The sequence below is a fragment of the Takifugu rubripes genome, chromosome 8 (genome assembly GCF_901000725.2).
Source record: "Takifugu rubripes chromosome 8, fTakRub1.2, whole genome shotgun sequence".
Taxonomy (NCBI): Eukaryota; Metazoa; Chordata; class Actinopteri; order Tetraodontiformes; family Tetraodontidae; genus Takifugu; species Takifugu rubripes.
In genome coordinates, this window is record NC_042292.1 from 8,205,621 (window position 1) to 8,232,857 (window position 27,237).

General features: G+C 49.1%; 1 protein-coding gene across 2 annotated transcripts in view; it reads right to left on the bottom strand.

Moving 5' to 3' along the window:
• The window catches only part of LOC101077858 (zinc finger protein GLI2-like), a 36,995-nt gene extending 19,982 nt beyond the window's left edge, over positions 1-17,013 (bottom strand). For both annotated transcript variants that reach the window (XM_029840794.1, XM_029840797.1), the window contains exons 1-2: positions 16,637-17,013; positions 11,190-11,294 (exon numbers count right to left, since the gene is read on the bottom strand). In XM_029840794.1, the coding sequence (XP_029696654.1) occupies positions 11,190-11,283 (94 nt within the window). In that variant the 5' untranslated portion in view covers positions 11,284-11,294; positions 16,637-17,013. The remainder of the gene's footprint in view (positions 1-11,189; positions 11,295-16,636) is intronic.
• Positions 17,014-27,237: the final 10,224 nt, after the last annotated feature.

Genomic DNA, 27,237 nt, shown 5'->3' on the forward strand with positions numbered 1-27,237 from the left:
CAGATGTCACGCGATCCAATCAGTGACGGGAGGTTCCTCCATACTGAAGGCGGCTCACACGGGTCCATCCATCCCTCCATAGTGAGGTGGTCCTGGTTGGTACTCGGGTATCAGCCGTGGACAGCTGTGCTCAGGCTGCGCGCTAATAATCTCCATTCATCACCAGGCTGGAGGTGAGCCTGAACAAGGCGCTTTGACGGCCCTCCTCTGCTCGTCGCATGTTGTTAGCATAATGTTTGCACAATTTAGGGGCTTAAGAAGATTGTGAAAGTTCAAAGACTGATTGCGCTGTGGAGTAATCACCCACCTCCGATGCGTGCCTGATTTATCGCCCCCGCGCTTAATAGCACTGCTTAACACGCGGGTTTGTCCAGATTAAGTAATTACCTGAAAGCAGAAGTTTATTATCTGCTCAGACGGGCTGGTGATAAAGGCGCGCTGTCGCCAGCAGCCAGAGGGAGGCCTCGCAGTCGCCCAGCCACAGTGATAATTAGAATACAATGGATTAAATCGTCGCTTCTGGGGCTGTCACTGCGCTCCCCAGCAAACATCCATATTACCCCGCCGGCGCCCTCACCGGGGGGGCACCTGGGATCGTGCCTCACCTTGGATGAGCCAAGCAGCCGAGCGATGGGCTGTCTCCAATTAAAGAAAGACGTGGTTCTGAGGAGGGAAAAAACCTTCACAGGTTAGCTGCTTAAGGTCCCTTAACGAGGAGGGGGGGGGGGGCGCTGCACGTGCAGATGTTGGCGGAGGGAGACGGGGGGGGGGGGGGGCACAGGGGAGTGTGTGAGTGATTTGATGAATGTGTCACAGGTGGAGGCAGAATTCTTTTCTTGCTTCGCGCTGTTCTCCAATCGGACCCTCCCTGGGGAGGCTCTCGGACCCCCTACAAAAATAGACCCGGGTCCGTCCCCGAGCATCAGCACGGTGCCGCTCAGCTTCTCGTCGGGGTAAACGGTCCGTCGCCCACCTGACGCGACCTGCTGAGGCAGAGCTGCGCCTGTGTTCTGACCCGGCGGCTCCCTGGACTCTGGCCAGCTTTATTTTAGCCCGGCGCGGGTTTGACACGTGTCTGCTGAGCGTGACGAAGAGCAGGCCCGGGCTGCACTTCTTCAGTCTTCATCAGACGGGTCGCAGCGCCTTCTCAATGACACGCAGCAGGAAGCTGCCAGAGGAAACATTTCTAGATGCTTCTAGATGTGCAGAAATGTGCGGATTTAGCAGAAGACGCACGCGGACGGAGGCTAACTCAGCGTTCTTTCGGATATAAATGAACTCTTGGTTTAGGGTTCCTGAGACGATCAGGCTGAAGGCAGCTGATTGAAGGGGTTTTCCTAACTTTCAACAAAAAAAACAACCAAAAAACACAACTTGTCTGCATTTGCATTTGTGTCAGGAAAATGAAGAGCTTCTCAGAGAGCCATTTGTTTCCCGTAACCCACTTTTATCCATTCGTGCAGGGCCAGATTTTACAAATTCATATCCAGGTCACGAGTCTATTTTTATCGGGCCAAAATGAAAATCCTGAAAGGAAAGAAAAGAAAATCTTTTTCATCCCATGCTAAACAACAAATTTGGATAAACGAGGGCAGGAAAGTTGCAGCGAACAGACCGAAGCTGCGACAGCGAAGGCAACACGTGTGTCTGAAGTGATGCCACCGAGGGATCATGTGGTCGCCGGCGTGACCTTTGAGCCCACAAAAGGGGCACTTCAAGCCACCCGGCCCTCAACAATGGTCCCCTCGCTGTCTTTTCTCTGCTGGAGAACGGCCCGTCAGAGAGGCCACAATAGGGAAAGGGAGACAAACCAAAGGGGAATTGACTTTCTAATCCCGATGAACTTTTTTCCCACTGCTGAGGGCCCTTCAGTGGCCCCTCACGCATGAATGCTGTCCTCTTCAGGACGTTTGCCTCAAAAGCTCGGGTTTTCTTTTAAGGCACAAATGTGGAAAACGCGCCTCTGCTGGGAGAGAAAAGTAAACTCTGGTTTCTAAAGAGGACACGTGAAGCGGAGCATGACGGAAGTACAATCTTCTTCTTTGTGAGTTCAAACACCAAAGACGGGGGAATTCCAGCACGCGGACCCCGATCGTTCCGAGCTGGAAATTACAGGATCTGTCCTCGGATTTATTTAGACGTCTCTCACCAAGGACATCGCAGCCCCGGTGGGATGACACGTTAGCAAAAGCCTCCCATAAACAAGCATCTCGCCGGCTCCCTGGCGTTTACTTTACGGTGGAACCTTTTAGGTCCCAAATGAAGGTCGTAGGTGTGATTACAGACTCGAAGGCTTCAGCATCGCAAAGTCAGGTAAAATGCTGAAAGCAGCTAATTAAGCGAAATTAAAACATGGTGACATGATCAAACATTAATGTGAGGGTTGATTCTTGTTTTCCCCTGATAAACGATCCTCATGTCAGCTAGCTAGCTGATTAACGGAACAAAACCGTTTCACAAAGAGAAGAAACAAAGCCTTACGCCCTGTTTTTCCCAACAAAGAACCCGAAACCCGTTGAATCGTGCCACATTTCTTCAGTCCACTGTTGAACCTTGTCCTTTTTTCTTTGTAGGTTTTCTTTTAGTGTTCCTCCCTCAGCTGAAGCAACTCAAGCTGCATCTTAGCAACTAATGTGGCCTGATTCCATTTTTTCACTCCTGGTTATAAACCCACACAAGCGGGACCCTGATGGTCTTCACCTCCCCCCCCCCCCCCCCCCCCCCCCCCCTCTCTGCCTCCCTGTCGCCCATCTTGCATCCCAGCCAACCCTTCAGGTCCTCGTTTCAGCTGAATTTGTTTGGGCTGTGATTATTATTTTGAGAGATTTCCCACCCTTTAGTTGAGCGTCTGCTTTGATGGAACAATCTTTTACAGACTAATTGTGGTTTACTTCCTCGCTGTCTTATAGCCTGTTTGTTTTTACCATGTTGTGGAGAGGCTACTAGCTTCTGTTTGATAGAGTTAGCATTTGCGCCTCATCAGAGTCCCGGCCTGACACCAACCACCGAGGAAATCGGGCTCTAATGAAACTATTTGCCCCAGAGTGGAAACAGAAGAGCATGTCGATGTTTTACTGGAAACAGTGATTCCAAATCAAACTGGATCAGGAGCCTCACAGGAGGCGACCTGAAGGACGCTCCACAAGGTGGCGGGGGGCCTCAGGAGGAGCATTTGTTCAACCACGGGCTTCAGGCTGGTGGTGGGTCAGGGATCGTCTGTACACGAGAGCGCTGATGAGGAAACAAGAGCTCAGCTGAGGGGATCCTGGAACGGGGGACGGCCTCCCACCTCCAGCAGCCTGGCTGGAGCGAGCGGCGGGGAGGTGGGGGGCTGGTAGGTGGCTCCGTGTCGGCCTTCAACCTCACTCAGGCTCGTGTTACCGCCGGAGCCGGGTGTGCTCCGCGGGCGAGACCCAGCATCAAGCCGTCAGCTGTGATCGAGTTTCCCTGTCAGCGAGAAACGTGTCATTACGCCCGCGTCCCAAAGGTTTACATACATTAGCCGCCAGCCCACTTCCTCCTGCTGTAGGTGGAAACAGATTTATATCTGAAGGGGGGGGGTGTTGGATTTAGGTGTTTACTCCAGACACCCTCAAACCAGCACACAAAACCCTGTGATCTGCCTTCACCCCGCTGGAGGCAGCTTCACGTTGGCCATCAAATGAGGAAAATGCTGTAGGAAAATGGCGGCTAACATGCTAGCCCCCCATGGAGGGGGACCCATGTCGGTACTTTCCCCCTTCATGAGGGCAGGATACACGAGGATGGTTCCTCAGAACGACACCATTTGATAAGCAGCGTTTTTTGGAGGGAGAGGGCAGTGGGGGGTTGGGGGTGATCCAGATGATGGGAACGCTGCGAGGAAGGTGGAGACGCCTTTTGTAAGAGTACAAAGAGCCGGTTTTGCCAGCCAGGCTGGAGGGAGGGGATGCGGCGCCCTGACCCTGCTGAGGCTCCGCTCAGCTAACCTGAGTCAAGCGCCGCTTCGTGAAATTCATCGTGAGTTTTCCCAGCGTAAAGAAAACCAACCACACTGGTTCTTGGGTTCTGGAAGCTGGGGAAACTGCCGGAGATCCAGCTTGATGGCTTTCATCTGGACCTTCCCATCTGTCTGATCCTGCTCGATGTAATGCATTCCGATCCCACAAATGGATTTCCAGCTCCATCAAGAGCTCTTTTATTGAGCCTCTAATCAGTTTTATTGGCCCTCTGGAGCAGCGGCTACGAGGATGGCTAATTAGGAAGCACTTTCTTCACTGCGTTTACGAGGGAAACTATTCCTCAGTCTTGAATTGAGAAAAAAGCAAAGTCATATTTGTTGTTTCAACAGTTGCCGTGGGCCCCTGGTGGTGCTGGCGTTGACTTTAGCGTTCACGGCGGAGCGGCCCAACGCTCGCGGGGCTTTTAAAGTCTCTCACTGTGACAACCTGGTGCTTCATAAAGATTTATAATCGCCAGACAAACACCAGGCCGTGTATTTACCCTCACATGTGAGCTTTGATTTCCACTGTAGTCGAGCTAATTAGCTGTTATTGCTAATCTCCAGCTGCTTTCTGCAGTACTTACAAGGCAATTAGCGTGCTTCTCCTCGGTCCATGCTAACTTTGTAAAGAGAGGCGGCAGCTGCGTGTGAGACCTGCCGATGCGGCAAACTTAAGACGTTTGGCTTTAGGACTTATTTAATATGTGATAATCAAATTTGTGGCTGGATGGATATCAAATTATGTTTTCGGTTAATTTTCTCCTTTCGGTTTCTTAGCCTCTGAAATTGATGGAATACTCTGCAGCAGAATGTAGGAAGTTTTATTTTTGGAGAAAGTTGGCAGGAAATGAATAAGATTGCTTGTTTATGTCATATCCTGTTCACTGGGTACCTGTGTACTGGCATCTTAGCATAATAACACTTGCTACATTCCCAGAAATAATAACAAATGGCAGTAAAAATGACCATATATAGCAATAATTTCAATGGCTACACACAAACACAGTGATAAAAATAACCTGAAAGAGGTTTCTGACCAACGTTCCCTGACCCACAGAGATGGGTGAGGATGAGCTGGGTAACAGGACAAGCTAGTTCAACAATAGCTTTAGCTCTCAAATAAATGATATTAATCTCTGAGAACGTTCTAAATTGGTGAATGGGGATTGCAGTTACGCGCTAGCTGGTTTTTCCTAAATTAAGACGTAAGACAATTTACATGCCAGTAACATTTTTGAAAATAATCGCTGCTAGAACGATGCTAAAGGGCAGCCAACGGCCACGGACATTTTAGCCTCCAGCATCATATCAACTGCCGGTTTAAACGTGGATTTAGATTACAGGGCTTCTGATGCGGCGCTGATAAACACCACGACACAGTCATTTGGCCTGTGAATGAGCACTCATTGTACCAGATGTTAGCCGTTAGCTGATGTTTAGCAGGTCTGCGTCCAGCTTAAATTAAGTCATGCAGTAAATTTCACAGCAGCAATTTGTCCATGAATGTTTGAAGCAGTCTGATTCCACATTTTTGCCGTTTCTCCCCCCCCCCCCCCCCCGATTATTGTTGGAGGGCCAAGCCCCGGGGGATTTCCAACTGCGACAGGAAGAAAAATGGGGAAATTCATCCAATCACGCACAAGTTCTCATCTCAGTTTTGATGCATTTTTCCTTCCATTAAAGCGAAGCGGTCTGTCCAGACTGTGATCATTAAAGTCCCGACTAAAATAAGATATTTTTCCCATTTGGGGCTCAAATTAAACAACTCCTAAATCTGCTCCGGTCGGACCTGAAGACCTGGCCCATAAACCTCCGAGGTGACCTCTCAGGGGTCCCAGAAAGAATGGAGGGATACAAGCTGGAAAAAATGAAAAGGTAGAGGGAGTTCTGACTTAATCCTCTGAAACATGCACATGTCGTTTACTCCCCACCGGTGTAAATCTCCAGGAATGTAGCCTGTTGTTTTTGGCTAACCTCACTGGCCCAGAGGGATCCGTGTCTTCAGATGTCTGAACGTTAGCACAGGAATGCTTCTGTAAACGTACGTAAACCACGAGGAACTACACGTAGATTAGAGCTCTTTCTTGATTTCTACACACTTTGTATTTAATAGATTAATCGTTTAAGGGGTAAAACATGACATTTTCCAGGTTTATTCCAGCTTCCAGGGGATTTTTTTCAATATAAGCCTTGTTTCTGGATGAGTAATGACCAAGAAGTAAGGCGGGATAAATAAATAGAACAAATATGAAAAAAAACATTCTTGCTTTTCCTTACAGCTAATCTCAGCCTTTCCGCCTTAAACTTGAGATAAAATAGAACAAGAAAAATCTGCTAAATGTGTCTCTGAATTTCTTGAGCCTGGATGATTACATGTGGAAACGGCGCGCTAGCATGATTACTGAGTGGCTACATGCTGCAATTAAAAAACAACAACAAAGAAACCAAAGCACCAATTTCAAACTTGATTTTGAGCTGCATCTGATTCCACTATTCCACCTAAATTATACATCTTAATTTATAAACCACGTCTTTTTTTTTAAAAACCTTTGTTAGCTATTAGCAGCATATTTGTTTTTGGGGTATTAATGAGTAAACATTAGCAGTTAAAGGTGGAACGCTACCTCAGAGGAAGGAAGACTGAAATCCTCTTGTCAAATGTTGCTGCTCTTGGAGCCGTAAAGTTTTTGTGTGCTAATGTGGGGGGGGGGGGGGGGGGCTGTTCCGCTGCCGGGTCTCCAGGGTCTCTCTTCTCCCCCTTTCATCTTCTCCCCCAGAAAGATTAGTGGCCGTCCGTTTGGACTCGGAGGTGAACGGCGGGCCTTTCTCGGGCACATTTTTCTCTGCCCGACCCCCTGAGTGCGCTCGCTGGCCTGTGGTGGAGGCTCCCGCTTCCACCCACCATCCATTACTCACTGTCGGCCCGGCCAGACTTTACCAGCGCGATAAAGAAATGTGCCTTATCTCTCACCCACCTCTATTAACATCCTCTTTACGTGGCCAGTCCCACCTCAACCCCTCGCCATTCATCTACCCGTCCAGCCAGAGTGGTCCCCGCGTCCCAGACTCCAGCGAGACCAGAACTAGATGTTCAAACTACAGCACCTCTCTCACAGAGCGGAGAACCTTTCAGAGAGCCAGCTGAGCAGAAAAAATGACCCGTTTTTGTATCGGACATAATTAAAAATTTGATCCAACATTTGAATTAGGTTCTCGATCTCAAGCTGCTCCCTTCTTATTTTAGCCCACTGAGTTTCCTTTTTGCCACTAAAGCGTCTGTAGCCTCATCTCCATCCCTCCCACCCGGCGTGCTCCGAGGGCAGCCTCCGCGGTACTTAGGGCCCGTCCCCGAAGGCCCGCCAGACTCAGCAGAAAGACCCCGGTTAGGCAGGGACGGAGGAGGCGCTGAGTGAGGGACATCGATCTCCCTCCAGAATGACAAACTCACTCTTGGCAAGATGTATGTCACACGCCAGCGGAGCCAGTTAATCATATCGTTAGCGGCGCCCGGTAGTTTCCTCTGGCCTAGTTTAACGAGAAAAACGAGCCGCGGCGCAAAGCTCAGGACAAAAAAGATTAGCATGGGTGAGGGATGCTGGGGCTGTTCCCTAAATTTTTACAAGTCCGAATATGAATGACCTCATTAAAAAAGGAGCGGGCGAGGGAAGGTTTCGGGATGTTTTGGCTTTTCTGTTTTCCGTGGACCAGAAAAAAAAAGTCCTTCAAAAATAGAAATTTGAGCAAACACCCAACAGCCGGACTCCGACTCGCTTCCTCTGTCGGGATTTCCAGTTCTGATTCTGCAAACTGGCGTCGCCGCAGCCAATCAGGATTAGCTTTAATTGTCATATGTTTCCCGTGGCGACCGTGCCAGGAAGGAAAGGATGGATATTGAAAAGGCAATAAGTCTAAATTCAAGCCAGCCGAGGAAACCCAATTTCCAGCGGGCCTTAAAGAAGCGTAGACGTATATAAACGGGGGGACTTTCCTTCATAACGCCGGGCGACACCGCTCCTCCGGGCCCGAGTCTGCAGACTGACGTCTGCATCAATAACAGCTGGCAGATTCTCCGTCATTTCGCCGCGTTTATCAACAATATTCTTCGGTTATTACCAGTGGGCCCCGAATCACGAAGGTCCCGGCGACGGCGTAATTCTGCCAGCCGAGGCCCGGCGTATGAGCAGACAGATGCACGCTGTCAGAGGGAATACTCGCCGTCGTTTGAATCTATTAAGCCGGCAGCGGGGGCCCGGGCTCGGGCGGCGGGGGCCCGGGAGGGCGGCGCTGCCAGGTGCGGCCCCCAGAACACCGTGTGCCAGCGTTTGGGCTCGTTTGAGAGGCTGCTTCCTCCTCCCTGCAGGTTTGATTCCGCGGGGTCGCGGCCCGCCCTGGGTTGCAGCCGTGCGGCGAAGGGGGGGAGGGGCCGCCGCCATCAAATAGGTGCAGATAGCGGCGTCTGGAGCACCTGGGCCCATCCTAATTGACTCCCAACGCAGCGTATCCACTTTCTAAACAAAGTGACTCGCGCTCGAGCTTCATTATACGCGCACCCCATTTCCATAGGCCTCTGGGAACAGGACCGGGCTGCACACGTAAAACAAATGACCGCTCCGTGATAAATGGTTCTATTAGCAATCCAGATTGTTAAACTGTGATATAACAGACCGGAGAGGGGCGCCGGGGCCCATTCATTTTCCTCCCTTCTGCACATGTACGCCGCTGTAAATAGCTTGTTTTTATGTGTAAATAACATATTAAAACTCGGCATTAGCCCCGTCTGTGGACGGAGCGGAAATTGTTGGAGATAAATAACGCCGGACGGGAGTATAAAACAAGCCGCGCCGTTCCGGAGCCTCGGAGGTGGGCATGACTTAGGTGACAAGAATTCTGCCGTCGACGGTAAACAATACGCCGCCAATAAAAGAGGGAAGGTTTATTAGGAGGGTCTACTTTTCCTGCGGCGGACTTGTTTGGGGATAAACATTGGGGTTCAAGGACCTCGGCCCATCTGCCTCGCGCTCGTGCTGCATATGCACTTATCAGGAGCAGCAACAGGAATAATAATGCTCCCACCGCCATAAGTAATTGCTCTGTCTGGACCCGGTGGCAGACAGCTGGGCCTCTCAGCGCCGCCGCTCCGCCCGTATCTGAAGTGGAGCTCCTTGTTTATTCAAGATTAAAATTAAACGAGGCTGATAGGGGGGAAGAGTTATGGAGGGAGCTTTCAATTTGGGCCTGAAGGAAGGAATCAGCAGCTGATATTGAAAATTGTTTCTTCTATAAACCTGAACGGGGGCGGCGGAGTTCACCTGGGGTCAGAAGCGGAAGCAGCGGGAGCTGCATTTCAACCTGAGGGGAAATTTCCGTTTTCACCATCTCACGTCGCCTCGAACCGCGAAACAGAACGCGGAGAAAGACGGAAGCGATTGACGTTCTATCGATTTTCACGGGGGCTTTAATTTAGCTTTTCTAAAACGGGAGAAATGCAACATTCATCACACCTTCACGCCTCATCAAATATTCAGGTTTCACTGCGACCCAACAACAACGACGGTAAATTCTGCCTTTGTTTCTCGACTGTGCATCGTTACTGGTCATGGAAGTGCCTGGAAACGAGGGCGTCTGACTGAATGCATCATCTTCGCTGGATTACTCATTCCTGGTTAGCTAGCGAGCTACCTCCTCGTTTTTAGGAGTTTTGATCCACAGTCATTAAATGCCGAACAGAAGACCCCAAATGGAAATGATGGTTGAGGTTTCTGTCCCCTCATGGACCAAAGGAGAGATGGTTGATCCTGAGCCCGTAGGTTTGCTGCTAGCTAAAGTGGTCATCGGTAGTGATGTAAGAGGTCAATTTCCGCTTAATTTAGCCATGTAGGGTTTACAGGTTTAGTGGGTTGGTGGTCTTCGGTGACTGACACCCCCCCCCCCCCTTTACCTGCATTTTTCTCATTTTCCAGGTGTCATTTGACGGTTACCTCAAAACCTGTTTCCAAGAATACTTTCTCAATATTCACACCAAAGCCCACAGATCAAAGCCAGTGATTCCTCTTCACAAGGGACATCTGCTGAGATGCTAAAGATGTTCTACATTCACTTATGAACACGCGGTGCTCTCCCTGGTGGACCACCAGGTCCTACTGGCGAACCTCCCTCATTTCTGAACAGAAATGTCGCTGAAACATTTGGGTGCATTTTCATTTCAAAGGCGTCGTCACTCGTCATTAACGTCACTCGCCTTCCCTGCAACTCATCCCTGATCTACCGCGAAGGTAGAAGCGAAGCCTTTTAGCTTTTTTAACATCTGGGGAGCACAAAGTCTCTCCAGTCTCTTGTTCCAGATCGTGTCTCGCTGCCCTCGCAGGAAAAGGCTGTTGCTGCTCTTTGAGGTGCGGTTTCATCGCTACCGTCTCCCCGGCGAGGTCGTGTAGGTACGAACGGATCGGCGTGTTTACTTATTGGGGTCTTCTCTTGCCTTTGAGCCTAGTTCCAGCTCTGTTCCTTCTTTGTCAATTAATGAGCATTTCTTCGGGATGGCAGGCCACCAGGTCCGTCATTAATGACCAAAGATGTCACTAAATCATGCGTTTAATTTCCATTTCAAAAGGCGTCACATCAGTCGGCATTTTTGTCAATCTCTGAAGCTTCGTGTCAGCCTCAGCCCAACCAGCCCCAACCCCCCCACCCCCCTTTATACTCTGGAGGTAAGAACAAGGTCTTTGAGCCTCATTATGCCGGGCTTTCATCACACATTGGCTGACATCTTTAAAACATGGGTTCTCTCTTTCTGCCCAGAGAAAATCGCTGCTACTCTCCATTTAGTTCAACAACACCAGCGCTGGTTCACACCTGCCAGGCCCCCGCCTCGTGTCCTCTATTCATCAGTGTTTATGTTCTCACTTGGTGCCACACTGGTGGACTCGGCATTAATGATGCCGTTTCAAGAGCAGAGCCCATTTGGGATTCTGATCAGCTGCCTACTGTAAGTCACCTTTGACTGCCGCTGCTACCTTATCAGGCCTGAGGAGCATCAGCTCCCAAGATGACACTTTTTCTTTGAAATGCATATTTCATGGTCTTCGTTGGGTCCCCTTTGCCCTCCGGCTGAACACCTCCGACTTAGCCGACCACACCGAGGCTCAACATGCAAATCGGACGCGAAAGTCCTGATATCTGAGGAGGAACTCGTGTCGAGGAACGGGTTTACCTCTCGTCTCTGAAGGCTTCTTTCCAAGGGCAGAAAACATGTTGCCTTCCATTTTGTCTTTTTTCTCTGCAGCCTGCGCCGCGGGGGTCTCCATCACCGGCGTGTCTAAAAGGGAAGGAACACGGAGGAGGTAACAGTCAAGAGGTGGCTCATGACAAGAAGAGGAAGGGCCAATTTAGGAGGAGTACACTTGAAATCCCTCACTGAAAGGAGACTGTTGACGCGCTAAAGCGTTTAGAAAAAAGTGCTCGTTTATTAGCCCAAAATAGCTTGCAGCTAGCTTGATATCTAATTATTGTTTGTATTCAGGAATGATTTAATCGACGCTCAGTCACATAATTGTCTTGACAACGAGCCGTGGGGAAAACAAAATAAATATCCCTTCGATCCGCGTGGAATCATCTCGCTCTAACCGTGGCGAGCTGCAACCTAAGCTGGCGTAGCAGGGACGCGGGGGTCAGGACCGGCGTTTGTGGGGTTAAAGACAGAGGGGCAGGGGTCTGGGCTCACATGTCATCAAAGTTTATTTGACTGTTGACCTTTCACTCAGAACAATTCAGGCCGGCTTTGGCTTTAGCTTTGGGGACAAAAACACTTTATCTTCAAAGACAGAATTAACAGAGTTCCTCAGAAGTCCATCAGGTTTTTAAATCATTTAAAAACCAATTATCCTGATGGACTGGCTCAGATTATCAAATCAACAATTATGTCACAACACCAGAGATTAACATTTCATTAATGGCTGTGAAAAACAAAAAAACTGAAACAAGAGACGAGCCGGCTTGAATTACTTACACAATTAATGCAGAAATTTAGAATTGGACCCAGATTTAACACGTCTTATTATCTTTCTGCATCGTTATTCATTTGCTCGGCTAAATTCAATTTAAATTAACCTGTTTTTAGGATGTGTTGAGACTTTTGTAGAGATTTTAATACCGGTAAACGTGCACTTCATAAACATTTTCGGGGGGGGGGTCAGCAGGTGTGAGGGTCCGGGCTCATGGGAGTCCTTTACCCCACACAGACGTGTTCAAACACAACCCCTGTAGTGGAGGTGATATATGAAGCACGTAATAGAGTCTTTCAGGCCACCGTCCTCTGTTCCGTCCTGGCAAATCAGACGGATGACGACCCAAACATTTGCTGCGCGACCGTTAGCAGGCAGGTGTTTGCTGTTCACACTACTGCTTCAGATAGACTCGCTAATGTGTTTACATCTCAGTAAGTTTAAGAATTGTGGTTCTTCCTTCTTCTTTGCCGGCTCGACAGGCCGACCTCTCATCTTCTAGCGCACCGTTGGTTCTCGCGGGAAAATCTTCATTATTTGCTTTTTTTTTTAAAGCCCTCAAGTGTTGTTACTGGCACTGATGAACACATTAGCAGAACATTTGAGTCGCGTCTGCGTGGGAGTAGCTAACAACCATGTTAGCAAGTCAACAGCTCAGTTGGCAGAGTAATTAACTGTCACCTCCCACTGTTGAGTCCCCTTTCAAGGAGCAAACAGTCATTCATTTGAGGATAATGGCCAACAAAGAAATCCTGACAATGAAGTTATTTAAGGTGATGGTTGCTCCCCTTTTCTCTCCCGAGTCATTGTTCAAGTCAACTGTTCTGCCGACTCATCCTTTGAACTAAACTCACACGTTCAGCCCATCAGAGAGGAACTGAGGCTCTCGGCTGTTTGCTGAGACAACACATCTGGTTGTCATTGACTTTATTCGCTGCTGCTGTTTGTTCGACTGATTATTTAGAGTGTTTTGGAAGTGGAGGTGTCCTGCTGTGGAACATGCTGAAATTCACCTCAGAAAAGTAGCGTACAGTTTGGCTCTTTGCTGAACGCTAGCCTGCATTTTTAGCGCCGCTCCTGTCGACCGAACAAATGAGCCTGTCTCTCCTCAAAGGTCACAGCCTCGCTGAGTGAAATCACGGAACGCGCAGTCACCAAACCCCTTCCAAAGGGTCGCCTGCTCCAATTTATCTTTGGGCGAAACACCTTTCCTAATCTGAATAAAAGCGATGTCATAAAAGAAGTCCAAGTTGGTGGTGGGCCTCAAATAGGACGAAACCTTGATTTACTGAGGATCCAACGCTGGACGGGGCTGACGTGGAACTTAAATTCTTTCTGAAGCGTTATAAAACGAGCAGGGTGGAGGGTTCTGATGAGAGCACCGCTAATGTGGTTTTGACGTTGGATAAACGATGATACAGTCCGACAAGGGAGCCTGAATAGGAGCTAAATTTGCTGCACTGCGGAGTGATTCCATGAGGTCAGCAGCGGCGACGCCTTCCGTTTGACCTCAGCCCACGATCAACACCAAATGTCCACCGAGTTGACATTAAAACCTGGACTTTTCCCGGCCCATCCGCCGGGACAAAACGGCGTCTGTCAGTGTTTGGAGCTTCAGCCCTGCCTGTCTGGATTCCTTAATATCCTGTAGTTGATCTTTTCCTTCCTCTGCCAACAGCTAACAGATGTGGCAGTTTCAGTTCAAATGGAGAACTCCCTTCTGTTGGGACGGAGCAATGCTGTTCACCTGTATGCCACTAGAATGCACAGATACATTTCCTCCAGGCCACAAAGACAAACTCCTCAACCCTGCGAAATATTTAAGGTGCACTCCCACCACGTGCTAGCGATACCCCTGAGGATCCCCTGCGAGTGCGCCAGGAAACAGTTTATTTAATCGATATGAAATGATTGCTATGATGTCATCAGTCTGGTTCTGTAGTATGATGAGGGTTGTTGGGTGTCGCTGCTGTTTCTGAGGTATCGCTGCCACGTGTCTGTCTCCACAGTCCACGGCGTCGAGTCTGTGCTGACCGCCAAGCTGAACCGGCTGCTTTGATCCCTGACCCTTGGCCAAATGGTTCCTCTACAGCTCCGGCCACTCACTGTTTTACAGCCGCAGTTTGGAGCTCCGGCTTCCTCCTGCTGCCCGGACTTGTCCCCGTCTTTCATCAACACCTTACGTAAGTCTCCCGGTTTTTTTTTCTCTCTCTTCCTTTGAGTCCTCGGAAGAAAACCCGGTTGCTTTTGTGTCGTCGAGCTTTCAACTTTTCAAACTTGGACGACTCTTGTCTGTGTCTTCGATGATTTCTCCGTTCAAAGCTTTGATCGATTGAGGTTCGTGATTTGGAATCCGATCAGTCCGAGAGGTTTTACGCCGCCTTGCGTTTCCACGTGCGTTCGCTGGCCCCTCTGGCCTGAAAGCGCCTCGAGCAGTTGGCGACAAGGTGGAAAAGCTGCTGAGGCAGGTCCCAGTCCTGCAGGGGCCCCCTCAAACCTGCCTGCAGCCCCGAACGGGGAGCCCTCCCTCCTCGGGGGGGGACCTCGGGGGCTCCGCAGAGGTTCCCCCTGACCTCAGGGTCTGATTGCAAAGAGACGCCGCCGGAGCGAAGGGGCCTGATTGCTAAAGAATCCCACATGGCTCCTCTGGGACGCCACATGGTAAAACGTTGAGGACGGGGCAGGAAACATCAACAGAGATGTCGGCTTTGTTGGTTTAACTCCTCGCCGACGGGTGGAGAGCGGATCTTTTTGACGTCGCCTCTCCACGTGTCAGAATGTCATCGCGGCCGTCTCACGGCGCAGCGTGGGGCGTTCTTCACATCCGCCCTTGAAATTCAGACGAGCCCGTGCCCCCCCCCCCCCCCCCCTCCACGGCTCGGCGGCTGTCAGGCCCGATCGTGGCGTCGCCGCCATCCCCTTCAGGAGTTAATTAACAGACGCATCAAAGTGGATCCCGATGAGAGCTGTGGATACACAGCAAAGAGGAGGAACTACGGCCCCCCGGCGGCCCCTGGACCTTTGATTTCTGATGTCTGTCTGTCCGTGCGCGCCCGTTTCTGCATGTGTGTGAGGGCGCGCCTGATTTCATCGGCGGCTGCCTCATCGCTGCTGTTCACACAAACTTTACACGTTTCTGTTGAAAGAGTCTCGACGTGGCTTCCTTCAGCCAGTTTGAGGGTTCAGTGAGGGGAGTGAGCTCAGACCTTCACCCCCATGTTTAGATTAGAAATAACAGCCATTAAATTATTCTTAACCCAGTGGGTTGGAAGGAAAATCCTGGAACAAAGTATAAAAGTACACGCTTTAGTTATTTTCTGTGTGTCAAATCTTTATGTAGGAAGAAGCAACCTCCTGCTCTTAAAGGTAAGAGCAGCCTTCATGTGCGATTCTTGAAAACCTTTGTTTGGACTTGCAGTTTTTCTGATCAATAATTCCGAGTTGATGGCTGTGGGTTAAATCTGGAGAGGAAATCTTAAATAAACGCATCAGAATGTGTGTTTTGGGGATTTCGGGGGGTTGATTCTCTCCTCCTCCTCCTCCTTCCCCCTGCGTGTGGATTTATTCCCCTGATGCCTCTTTTCTCCTCTAAACCCACATGGAACAACCGCCCGGGGCCACATGGCGTAATTGGTGTGGGCTTGTTGTTTTGTAGGATAAGGGACTTTTGAGTCGGCACAGCGGGGCGTTTTTCCTCACTTCCAATTCCCATTTATCGCCCCTGCGTGCCAGCCTCCTCTGCTTGAGCATCCGCTCCCTCTCCTGTCATTTAACTCGGCTCATATTTGAGAAATCGCAGCGATTCTGTGCCAACGGGCCATTTAGAGGAGTGTGAAAATGACACCGAGCGGAGGATGAAAGCGTGGTCCCGTCGCAGGTCGGGGAAGCCACCGGTGTCACGGGGAAGAATGTGAAGGCCCCATTCTTCCCTCACCTCCTTTCAGTCGGGTCTTTTCTCCCTGACTGCAGGAACTCTTCATCCCGGACAATAGCAAATGCACTAAAACGGGTTTTCTGATGCAAATGGCCACAACCGGCCTTTTCAGGAGGGTTTTTTTTTTTAATGACTCAGCCTGAAGAATTTTCATGGTTTTTGTTTTTTGTTCTTTCTTGTTTTGTTTTATTTTCTCCTGATTTTTGCAGCGAAAACTCACATGAGGCCTTTAAATAAAAATCTGCAGCTGCTGAAATCTGTTTTTATTCTATTTTATCTGGGAGCAGCTCAGTTTTAATCAGTAGTTTGGTTTATATTTAAGTGATGTTTTAAGACAAGATGTTTCCTCTCAATATTCCTCTGCGGGTTTTGTTTTTTCCTTTTCAACTGGAGAGCATCCTAAATATCAGGTTGCAAATTCCTGGAATTCCTGGCCGAGCGTAAACCTGGAATAACCTGGAATACCTGCTCAGTATGTCCCCTCTGCAGTGTTTTAACACCCCTGCTGTGACCCTGTTGCTCTGTAAACACTCAAAAACTCTGTTTTGCGATGAAAAACAAAGAAAAACAACAATAACCGATGCACGTCGGCCATAAAGTGACGCAGAAACATGCAGTTAAATAGAAAAATAGAGTTAAATAGAAATGACCTGATTAGGGAGCGCGGGGACCCCTTTACGGTGGATCATCTCTGAATATTCCGAGCACATGGCACAGACTCACCCGAGCTGCCGCTTCTCCTCCTCTTTCTCTCCTTCTTTACTTCAGGTCAAACTTTTCCTTTCTGCCGCTCAGCTGCAACAAAGTTGCAGAAACATGAAATCCCGACAGGAGCAGAAATCTGTCGCCTGGTTTGGGGCTGAAAGTAAAAACGCGCTCCTCCAGATGAGTTCGCAGCATTGATGCGCAACCAGATCAGATTTTTAAAAAAGGGAGAGGAAAAGTTCACTTCTTGGCTCTCCTGCGCATTCTAGAGCATTTTCTGAGGATTTGGGGAGTTTGCAGGCTGCCGCGCGTCCGAGGAGAGAAAACGCCAAACTTTTTCGGGACCGGCGGGTGTTTGGTCCGGATGCTGCGGAGAATCCGAGACTTTCTTCAGCGCTCCCTCCCTCCCTCCCCTCCTCACCCCTCCCCTCACTCCTCTCTTTCTCTCTTTCTCACGGACTCCCCCCATCACCCCTCGTCATCGCGCCACCCATCATATTAAAGAGATTTAAATAGAAAAAAAGGCTCTTTTCAGTCGTAAATCTATAAATCAACCAGGTTAAACGTATTTAGAGTAGCGTGATTCACTGTCAGAATTGTTGAACGATAAAAAAAATGGTAATGATTTAATAATCTATCAGAATTTCCCCAAATGTATTGTGCATCTTGTATTCAGTTTGTCCTCTACTATTGCCTTTTAAGTTTTGCATTGATTATTATTTTGAGTTTATTGGTGGACTAAAATCATTGATATTCTTCAAACTATTTATAAGTTGTTGCTGTTGATGAAATGGCGGTAAAACACGCAAACGGGCAAGCGTAATAATAAAGAATCATCTTAAAAATCTTCTGATTAAACAAACTCGGAGGTCGCGCTCGCCCTTTCGGTACGTTTCAAAGGCGACGCTGCCACCTTCTGGCCGGTTTATGTACTGCAGGTGCGTCCGCGTCCACTGACGCGCTGGTCGGTAGCGGGAGGTCTGCACCACATGTCGGTAATCGGTGTTGATTGTTGGAATGTTTTTGTTGTATCTTATATTTATTTTTCTCCTGATAAAAATCAACACGCCGAGAAGACTCCGAGTGTTAAAATCATCATGTAAATATGTACGTTTGTGAGGTTACATTATTTTTCTGGAGTATTCTTCAGGATTTTACAAACAATAAGACAATTAAAACCACTTATAAAATTGTATTTATTGAAAAAATAAGTTTCTAGCTACTTGTAGTTATAAAATGACTTTCATGGATACATAAATGGATGGATGGAAGTTGGACCTGAGAGTGCGACAGCACCGGACAATGTGTGTATTGAATGTGTAACTCCTGTGTGTATTTGCTACATTCTGATATGGAAAAATCAAACAGCAAGTGCTTCTACCTCCATCTAAGAATATGTAATATTTAAAAGATTCAGTTCATATAGCTCCACCTGAGCTCACCCATCGTTTATTTCCATTTCTCTGGCGCCATCTGCTGGCGGTTGGGAGGAATTTTATGAGTTCACAAACCAACGGCTTCTTTTTCCTTTAAAAAACATTAAATAATGCGCTTCTGTGTAAAAAAAAAAAAAAGTCTCTTTTCTCTGTCCCCGGATAAATGAAAGGACCATCTGTTGCCCGATCGTCATCAAAAATGAGTCAAATGAAATGAAAACAGACCGTGGAAGTTATATCATAACTGTTAAAAAAAAAGGGAGATCGTATCACTTCAAACGCTGTCATGTGGAAATAATCTCCCCTTCGAGCAAAAAGTAATATTCAATATCTTTTCAAACTTTTGTGTGAGAAATCTTTCCCCCATCTCACCATCTGACACTGATGACTTCCCCAGAGCTGCTGGTGAGACCTTGCTGTGTGCACATCTGCCCCCACGCTGGGAAGGACTGGGAAATCTACCTTAATGCGCTTCTACAGTCACCTGCGTCAGAGGCCCCTCAGACAACGCTCACACCGCCGCTCTGGCGATCCACCCCTCCAGAGAGGCTTAACTCTGTGACGTCAGGTCAAGTTTGGTTTCACTCTTCTCCAGATTGTGAATCAACAGGTTTCCTGCTCTGGAAATTTGATGGAACAATTGATGGATTCAGACCCCCGGAAAAGTTGGGCCACGCCTCGGCGAGCTGTGATTGATTATCTGAGCGGCGATCGGTGGGCCGCGGGCCGCGCGGGCGACGGCCGACCGTGTTTGTGTAGCCGTTGTTATGGCTGACCTCTTCACGTGTCGTAAATATGGCGAGCTGACCCACATCTGCGACGCCCCCGTCTCAGCTGCGACTCGTCTGCTTTAGTCGTCAGCTCGGTCCGTCTGAGAAAACACATGCTGGGTGACCCCTGGCCCCTTTAATATCCGCTCGGCTTATGTGCTACATGGCCGTGCGCGCTCCCTCGCCGCCCCCGCCCCGCTGCGTATTAAAGCAGACACGCTGAAGGGCGCCGCCCACCCCCGCCCACCCCCGCCACCTCTCACCTGACCCCCTGTGACCTGGGGTTTTCCTCAGTGAATTGAGTTAGATCGAGGTCTCTGCTGTTTGCTATGACAAGGACTGGATTAAGACCTGGATTCAAATAGGGGGGGGGGGGGGACGACCCAAGTGTCAAAAACATTCCTCATACAGGCTTCAAAGGCTGATTTAGAGGGCGCGCGTTGGTCCTTGTTAGCGTTGGCGACAGACCTCCCTTTGTTCGGTCCAGGCTGAAGTTCAGCTGCGATCCACAACTTTTCAAAGCTGTCCTTGATGACACGGCTAGCAATGAATGAAGAGGTGCCCTACCCTCAAACGTCCACCAGAGGGTGCTTTGAGAAGCTGACCGCATCACGACTGCAGCTAACTCCCGGATTTGGGGATTTTGCCTCCTTCCTTTGAATTTGCTGCTTCTATAAGAAGCGCGTCATCAGCGTAATAACGTGTTTTCATCCCTGCTGCCACCAATGATCATTATTCTGGAAGATGAACTGGCTGAAAATGCGCAGGTTGTGATCTTCTGGCTCCAGGCGAAAATAGATCGACTCATTTCTTCTGATTGGAGACCAAAATGTGATCCAGCCACAATCTTTGCTTGGGCTGGACGAGTGTGAGCAAGTGTGAAGAAGCATCGCTACCACGTCCTTTAAGATACAGTCATCCTAATCTGGATTTGAGCTGGAGACTTTTGTCGGCGGTGCAACGATGTCCTTGTCTCTGATCTGGTACTTGTTTAGTCCCAGTAAGGATTCAAACTGCTTTGCATGTTTATAATTTCCCCGTTAATCTGAGGCCTTTGGTGTCCACACCTCTGAATAACAGCATCGATTTGTTGTCTTTATTATCTCCTGCATCATTGTGCAATTGTTGGCGGAGTCGAGGCGTTGATGGGCCGTTCATTAGCGTCAGCGTCGCAGAAAACGTTCTGCTCCATTAAAATAAAAGATTGTGCCGTTTCCTTTCCCGTTCAGAGGCAGGGGAAGCCATTTTTAATCCCATGTGTGACACTAATAGTCTGACAATCTGCCCTCCGCCTCCGTCATCCGTTCATCGAAACCAGCAGCTCTGAAAGTTCCCATGGTGCCGCTTGTATGTAAATGTGTGCGTTAATGCGTGTGTGTGCGTGTGTGTGTGTGTGTGTGTGTGTGTGTTAGCCTGCTGGCGTTTGGCCAAGGGGAATCTGTCAGAGCCATCAGCCTCTTTTGGACAGGACAATGAAGTGGACACAGACTCCCCTGCCGTCCCCGCCCGTCTCGCTGTCTGACTAACTGATGACACAGACGCATTCATGCCCAGCAGGTCCACGGCTCTTCATCACCCTCTGCTCCTCTGCCTTATTCTGTCTGGACGGCGTGAATGTTCCGTCTGTCCCGGCCCGGTACGATTCCGTTCGTCTATTTCCAGAGGTCAGGAAGCGACACCAGACAACGCTGACGCCAACGTTGTCCACTGTGCTCATGAGCTAAACGCTATAGCTTTAGATGCTAATCTCTTACCCTTAAGAGATTTTTTTTCTCCTACATTTGCGGCTGATTTGAATTCTATTGCGACTGGCCGTGTGTGTCGTGGCCACGCGGTGGGTTTGGCTCCCTTGTGAGGATTCAACAAGATTAAAGTTACCTCTTATTTGGTTTGGGCATGATAGACGTGTCGGACGTAGAACACCTCTTTCTTTAAATACCAAGAAAGGCAAATAAAACAGGAGCAACGTTCTGACTCGAAATCCCGACATTTGTCTTCCCTCACATCCGCGTATGCAAATTAACGGTGACATTTCTGGTCTGGACTTTGTCGTCTGCGACGTTGGCCTGGATGTTTTTGGCCAGGAGATGCACAGAGGTGGGGAGGCATTAAAAACGAGAGCCGCCTGTCTCCCAACTGCATTACATTTTGATTTGTTGACTTTTGGTCATTCCGCAACTCTCAGGGTGTCGGATGACCGCGTCCCCTAACGACCCGTCCAGGCGCAGGTTGTCCTTTGGAGACGAATAAAGCTGAGACCGGAGGATCTGGACAGGATGAAGTTTAATGACATTCTGATGTTGCGTATTTGACTCTCGGTTCATTTACGCCGACTGTGAAATGTCAGAGTTCTGTCCTTGAAAGCCTCCAGGTGCTTTTTTACGCGTGTTCTGTGTGAACCCTCTTCCCTCCCAAGCCGTGTTTTCGCTGCCCGGCGGCGCGTCTCGCTGGTTTGGGAGATTATCCCCAATTCAAACGGCCACAGCTGTTTCAGCCTTCCACTGTTTTTCCTGCTCAAGTGTCCTTGACCAACTCCGGAGGCCTCAAACAATGTCCTGCGTGAGAGCATCGGCCCCGTTAAAGATGGAAATTACAGTTTAAAGGCAACACAAAGTCGTCGTTTTCTGCACAAAGCTTGTTAAGCGGTCGGCTTGGTCGACCCCTGAGCCGATCCTCGGGCTCTTTGTGCCCGTCGGGGCCTTACGGACGGGTGAGCGTTCCTGCCCCACACTCATGTCTGACATCATGTATGGGAACACTGGTCTCGGCTGGCTGGGTGCACGTGGCCCTCTCCAAAACCCGGTGACACGCCAACAATGCATGTCAGCGGCGTCGTGGAGGACTTGCGGGCTCCACGCTGGGCTGTGCTGAGGGAAAGTCACACTCAAGTGATCTGAGAGGAGATGAATGTCAAGTGCGGAGCGGGGTCCCCTCCCGGAGACACCCAGGCTTCTCACGTGGAGCTCCAGTGGCCCCCTCTGGCCTCTGTGGTCAGGTTTGTTTGGGATGTTTACAATGTTTACAGCAGTTTCATTTTGATGAAATCTTTGGAAAGACGTGAGATGCTTCTGGGGAAGTGTGTTGCATTCACTGGAAATCCGTTTTTTTCTGAGTAATCGCTTTTTGGTTTCTCTTTCGGAGTGATTTATTTATTTTTCTGTTCCTGGGTAATTTATCTTTAAATTTGGGATCTTTTTTTTCTGCATTTGTATGTAGTTTTTCTTCCTTTTTGTGTGTGTGTGTGTTTTTTTTTCTTCAACCCAGACTAATTTTATTTTCAGTTTCAGAGTTTAGAGAAACAGCAGACACATTCCTCTATTGAGAGCCCAATTTCATGGAAGCAAACATGAGCGGTTTGCTTATTTATGTCAAGTTTTGCTTTGATCTGGGTCCTGTCTTGAGCTCGTATAGGTGGTATTAATGTGAGTTTGTCGACTTTACGCTGGCGCTTGAGGAGTTTGGTGATGTTTCTCCAGAATCAGCCGGATATTTCTGGAATGTTCCGTGGAGTCACTGGCAGGATTTCACGGGATTTCGACGCATCGCGATAATTCAGAAGAGGAAAAAAGCTAGAAAAACAGGGGGAATAATAACTTTTAGAGAAAGCACGAATAATAAGTTACTCAAAAAACCGAGTTGTGGGTTTCACCAGAGCTGTGGTTTCTGAATTGAGATGTGAAAGGTGGAAGCCTTTTCAAGACCCTACAGATTTGTGCTCGTCCCCAAATTCAGCCGAGCGAGTTTCCAAAGCGATTTAAAGGAACAATAAACACCCCTGTCCCGTTAAACGCTCCAGAGGTCCAGCTGTGGTGCAGGTCGGTGTGTGTACCTGTGGCCATGTTTGCCTCCCTGCGGTGTCTAATTCTGTCCATCTGTCTCAGAAAGAACAGCATTAATTGCTGTTTTGTGTTTTAATTAGATCTCTGCACACGGCCTTCACTCAAACCCCCCCTTCCCCCAGAAACCCTTCAATCAGCAGCCATTTTGTCAAAGACACGACCCTCCAGCGTTTGCTGGGAGAGCTGGGGACACATCCACATTATTAGCTCCTTTGTGCCGGTGCACCGCATGGTGGGCTGTCACTGGTGCCAGTCGGGGCTGTGAATGGGGGCCAGAGAGAGGGAGACGGAGGGGAAAGGCCAGATTAGAGTCCAGATGAAGGCAGGTTCAGATCAACTGAGCCGCAGTGTTGGGAAACGCTCGCTCGGAGCAGCGGGGGCAGCTTCCGTTAAGCCATTGTGACTTGCAGACGAGGGGGGGGGGGTGTAGGAGGGCCCCAGGGATAAACCCGCCTGTGGCTTCACAAACGCTGATGTGACATTTCTATTTTCTCCTCTGATTGTTTGCTAAACTCTCAGACTAATTGCAAACGGGAACCGCCAGACCCGTTGACGCTCTCGGGAAGGAGCGCTCGAGCAGATTTGGGATGAGACGTGACGAGGACAGAATTTTCTCTCCTAACCTTCACCTTGACAGCGAGGACGCGGGTCAGCGAGCCCGCTCATGCCGGTCCTCGGGGGTTCAGAGCACAGCAAAAACAGGGAGCTTGGGAAATGTTTTCACCGGATTCCAGAGTGATCCCGTTCTGTGGATTTCGGGCCTGTTTCAAATGTTCTGCAGTTTAGCTGAACTTTTGCCAGATTCAGAATTAAGGTTGACCTCAGCTATTGTGACCCGGCGAAGACGAACTGGGCTAATTTGGTGTGACGCTTGCTGCGGGGGGGAAGAAGGAGGTCTGGAAGTTGAGCTCACCCAGAGGATTAGCCACTAGAGGTCGCTGACAACCTTGAATCCCTTTAACGTCACTTATTCCAGTTTGTCTCCACTGAAGAGCAAATATTTGACCTCATTGCTGGTGACCTTTGCCGCACAAAAGAACGCGTTTGATTCTGACCACTGCTGCAGCAGGAACACATTACCTGCCAGGTGGTGTCTGTTTCAGGAGGGAAGATGGCAGCCGTCACCCCGGGCCACTGTTCCATGTCAGCAAGCGTATCACATGACCGCTTACCTCATTCATCACTGAACAGTAGGGACGCAGTGTGTGTGTGCGTGTGTGTGTGTGTGTGTGTGTGTGTGTGTGTGTGTGTGTGTGAGAAAGAGAGCTTTCTTTGTTGGGCATCGATCACATGAAATATTGAAGAGGAGCCCCCATTAAAAACGTAATGTCCAAAGGTAGAAAAAGATTGTTTATTGTTTGTGAGCTCATCCATCTCGACCAGGATCCTCTGAAGGGCAAACGTCAAGTCCTGGATGCCCAAAACTGATGTTCGAAGGGTCAAAGGTCAACGCGTGTAATGAAATATCCCTGTGACCCCCGCTCTGGTCAAGTTTGACACCCCGACGCGATGACAGGAAACGAGAGAAGCTGGAGAGATGGGCGGAGGAGTTTGGGGGTTTCTTTTGTTGGGAGCAACTCTGTGGCCATTTCTACAGATGCAAACTTGTGTTCTCGCATACTTGTGTTCTCGCATGCTTGTGAAATCACAATCATGCTTTTCCAGTTCAGAGGATGCAAACTGCACCTGCACCCATGTACTCAAGTCTGATTCAAACGTGACGTGGGCTGCCTTCGGACAACAAGGACTCCCACAATGCACTTCACCCCTGTGGCTCCTCCAGGTCATCAACAACTTCTCTGTGTCCTTGTGCTGCTCCTGGAAGTTCACACCGTAAAGGTGTGCTTAGTGTTAAGAGAAACGATTAGTCAGTGAATCGCGATGTCTGAAAGCAGAGGTGATCCGATACTGTTCGAAACTGGACCGTGCCATTCTCGACTGGACTGTACCACCCGTTGGCAACAGGGTGATTGGCTTACACCTTGCTATCGTTTTCATTTGCAATTCAAGTTGCACGGGAGATTATAATTTCAAAACATGGACAACTTTAACTTTGAAACAGTCAATAACTTGAACTGGTGTGATCACAGTGAGACAGTGAACCTGCCGCTCTGACTGGCACCTGCTGCACTCCTGCATTTATTGATCTGGCAGCTGTGGATTCCAGGCTATTTCCCACCTTTATCATCGGTGTTACGCAACAATGGGGGCGACCGGAGAAGGGACAGAAAAGTGTGCGTGGACGTGCTGCGCGTGGCTGTGATAATATTTAAGTCTTGTGTGCTTCAGGCGGCGCTCGGCATGCATCCGTCCCGTTAGCGGCTCCCCGTTAGCTGCAGGATTCCTCCGCAGCCCACAGGACATTCAATCTAAAAAACGTCGTCCAATAAAAGGACAGGAGAGCCGACATCAGCTTCGTCCATCTGGACGTCTGCAGAAGTTTGGCTGCGTGCGGCTTCGTCGTCTGTTTTTGGCTCCAGATGCGTCCGGCTCCAGCCCATAATTCAGCGCAGGCCTCCCAGATCAAGGCATTTCCTCTGAACCCTCCTCCGACATCCATCCGAAGTTTCATTAAATCCCAGAGCGGCTTGTGACCGTTTGCATTGAGCTTTACGACAGTCGTTCTCATCATTCGTGGTTGGTCTTCTGTGTTCGGGGGGTTCGGTTCCATCTGGAAGCAAGGAACTGAGGCAGTGAGGCGGAAAGAGGAAAGAGTGTAGGCATAGAGGTGACGCACAATCCTGATTCAGGGTGGGATACATTAGCGGGCATTAGCATGTCCTCCAACTTCAGTTTGAGTCGGACAGACTGAAATGGAGCAAATGAGCATGTTTTCCATTAAATGCAGGTCTACAGCAGAGAGTTCTCAAACTTCTGTTTTGGGCCAACAGTTAAAATACCTTTTATTTAAACTCATTTATCACGCGCGGACAGATTTCCTAAATGTCCACATCCCTTTGGAGCATGACTCACCCTCCGGACTCCGCAGGACTCCGGTCTTGGTGTCCAGTGCAGATTTTTATTGTCACATTAGTTGTGTCCTGACAGGTCAGGTAGAGCTCCAGCTCGAAGGAGAGGAAGCTTGGGATTTACGAGCCGTCTGTGCGGTCCGAACATCTGAGGTCATGTAAATAATCACATATGGAATGATGATTTAGAAGCTGTAAGCATTAGTTTTTTTTTTGTTTTTTTTTTACTGCAACAGTTTAGTGAATTTAAGCCTCTCTGTCACATGTTATCAATGACATGTCACACATGGCCTTTCACTGTCTCCCACATAAACTTCTTTTTTTTTGTTGTTTTGGTTGAAGATTGAAGAGCTGGATCAGGATCTTGTACGTGTGCGACATATTTCTGGTGTAAGGAGCATTCCAGCCCCTAGGGGTCACTGTCGCAGCTTTGACGTAGGTGTTTATGAATGGGCCTCAGGCTGCTGGACGTGTTTAGTGTGGGAGTGTGTGGAGGAAAAGGTCAGGAGGCTTCCTTTGTTTTTCCTCTCCCCTCATCTTTTTCTTCTGTTCCCACGCTGCGGCAGTGATGAATCGCAATCACGCGGCGTCACTTTGAACTTCAGTGCCAGTCGAGCTGCCCCTGCGTGCCCCCTCCTCTCAGATAGATGCATTTGATGAAAGGCAGTTCTCCGGTGCGTCTGCAACACGCCGCTCCGACGTGTCATCGATGTCTGGCTGGGTCGGTGGCCCATCCCGCCGCGTCATTGACCCAGAATAAGAAGCAACGCTCGGAGCTTCCTGATTGGCAGCGGGATGTAAAGGTCACAGCGTGCGTGAAATAGCAGTGTGATAAGCTGCTATTTGACCTTATCACCGAGTCGGCCAAGGCCGAGCTTTGTGACATATGATATGAAAGGTGCCGGGATGAAAGAGTGATCCGAGGGCCTCAACGGCAGAGCCTACGTAGGTGCGAATGCGACAGAAACGTGCAATCATTAGCTTTTTCCCTGACCCTGTTTTTGTGCAAATATTGAAGTGCTGCATCATTTTATTCACGAAAGAGTAGTTATTGGTTGTTTAACCCCCAGATAAAAGCGCACAGATAAATGTGCACTTCCAACCGCTAAAAGAAACGTGTGTGTGCGCGTTTGTTTACACAGAGTGAGACCAAGATTTTGCAGAAATTTGTTCACAGTTGTGGTGTTGCCAAAACTGAAGAAATGAAAAACTGTGATGTCCTTATTTTCATCAGAATTATTGGTTTACAAGCTGCACAGTCGTCACCCCCCCCCCCCCCCCCCCCCCCCCCTTCCCGTACCTTAGACCCTCACATCAGAGGATAAAAAACTTAAACACCCTGAAGGAGAGCCAGAGACGAGGGCTCCCTCTCAGATGTGCAGTAGATGCCACATATGCCGAGAGCATCAGCATTAACCTCAGTAATGTGTCTGTTCATTATAATTAGCAGCACTGGAATTGGCGTATAATCTGTCCATTGACTTTCGTGGTCAAAGGTCAGCGACGCTTTAGTCTATTGAGCATTTTTAAGCCGGTGGAATCTGCTGAGCTTCAGCTAATTGTAACCTCAGGAAGAAATATTGACAACGAAGCTGAGGAGGAACA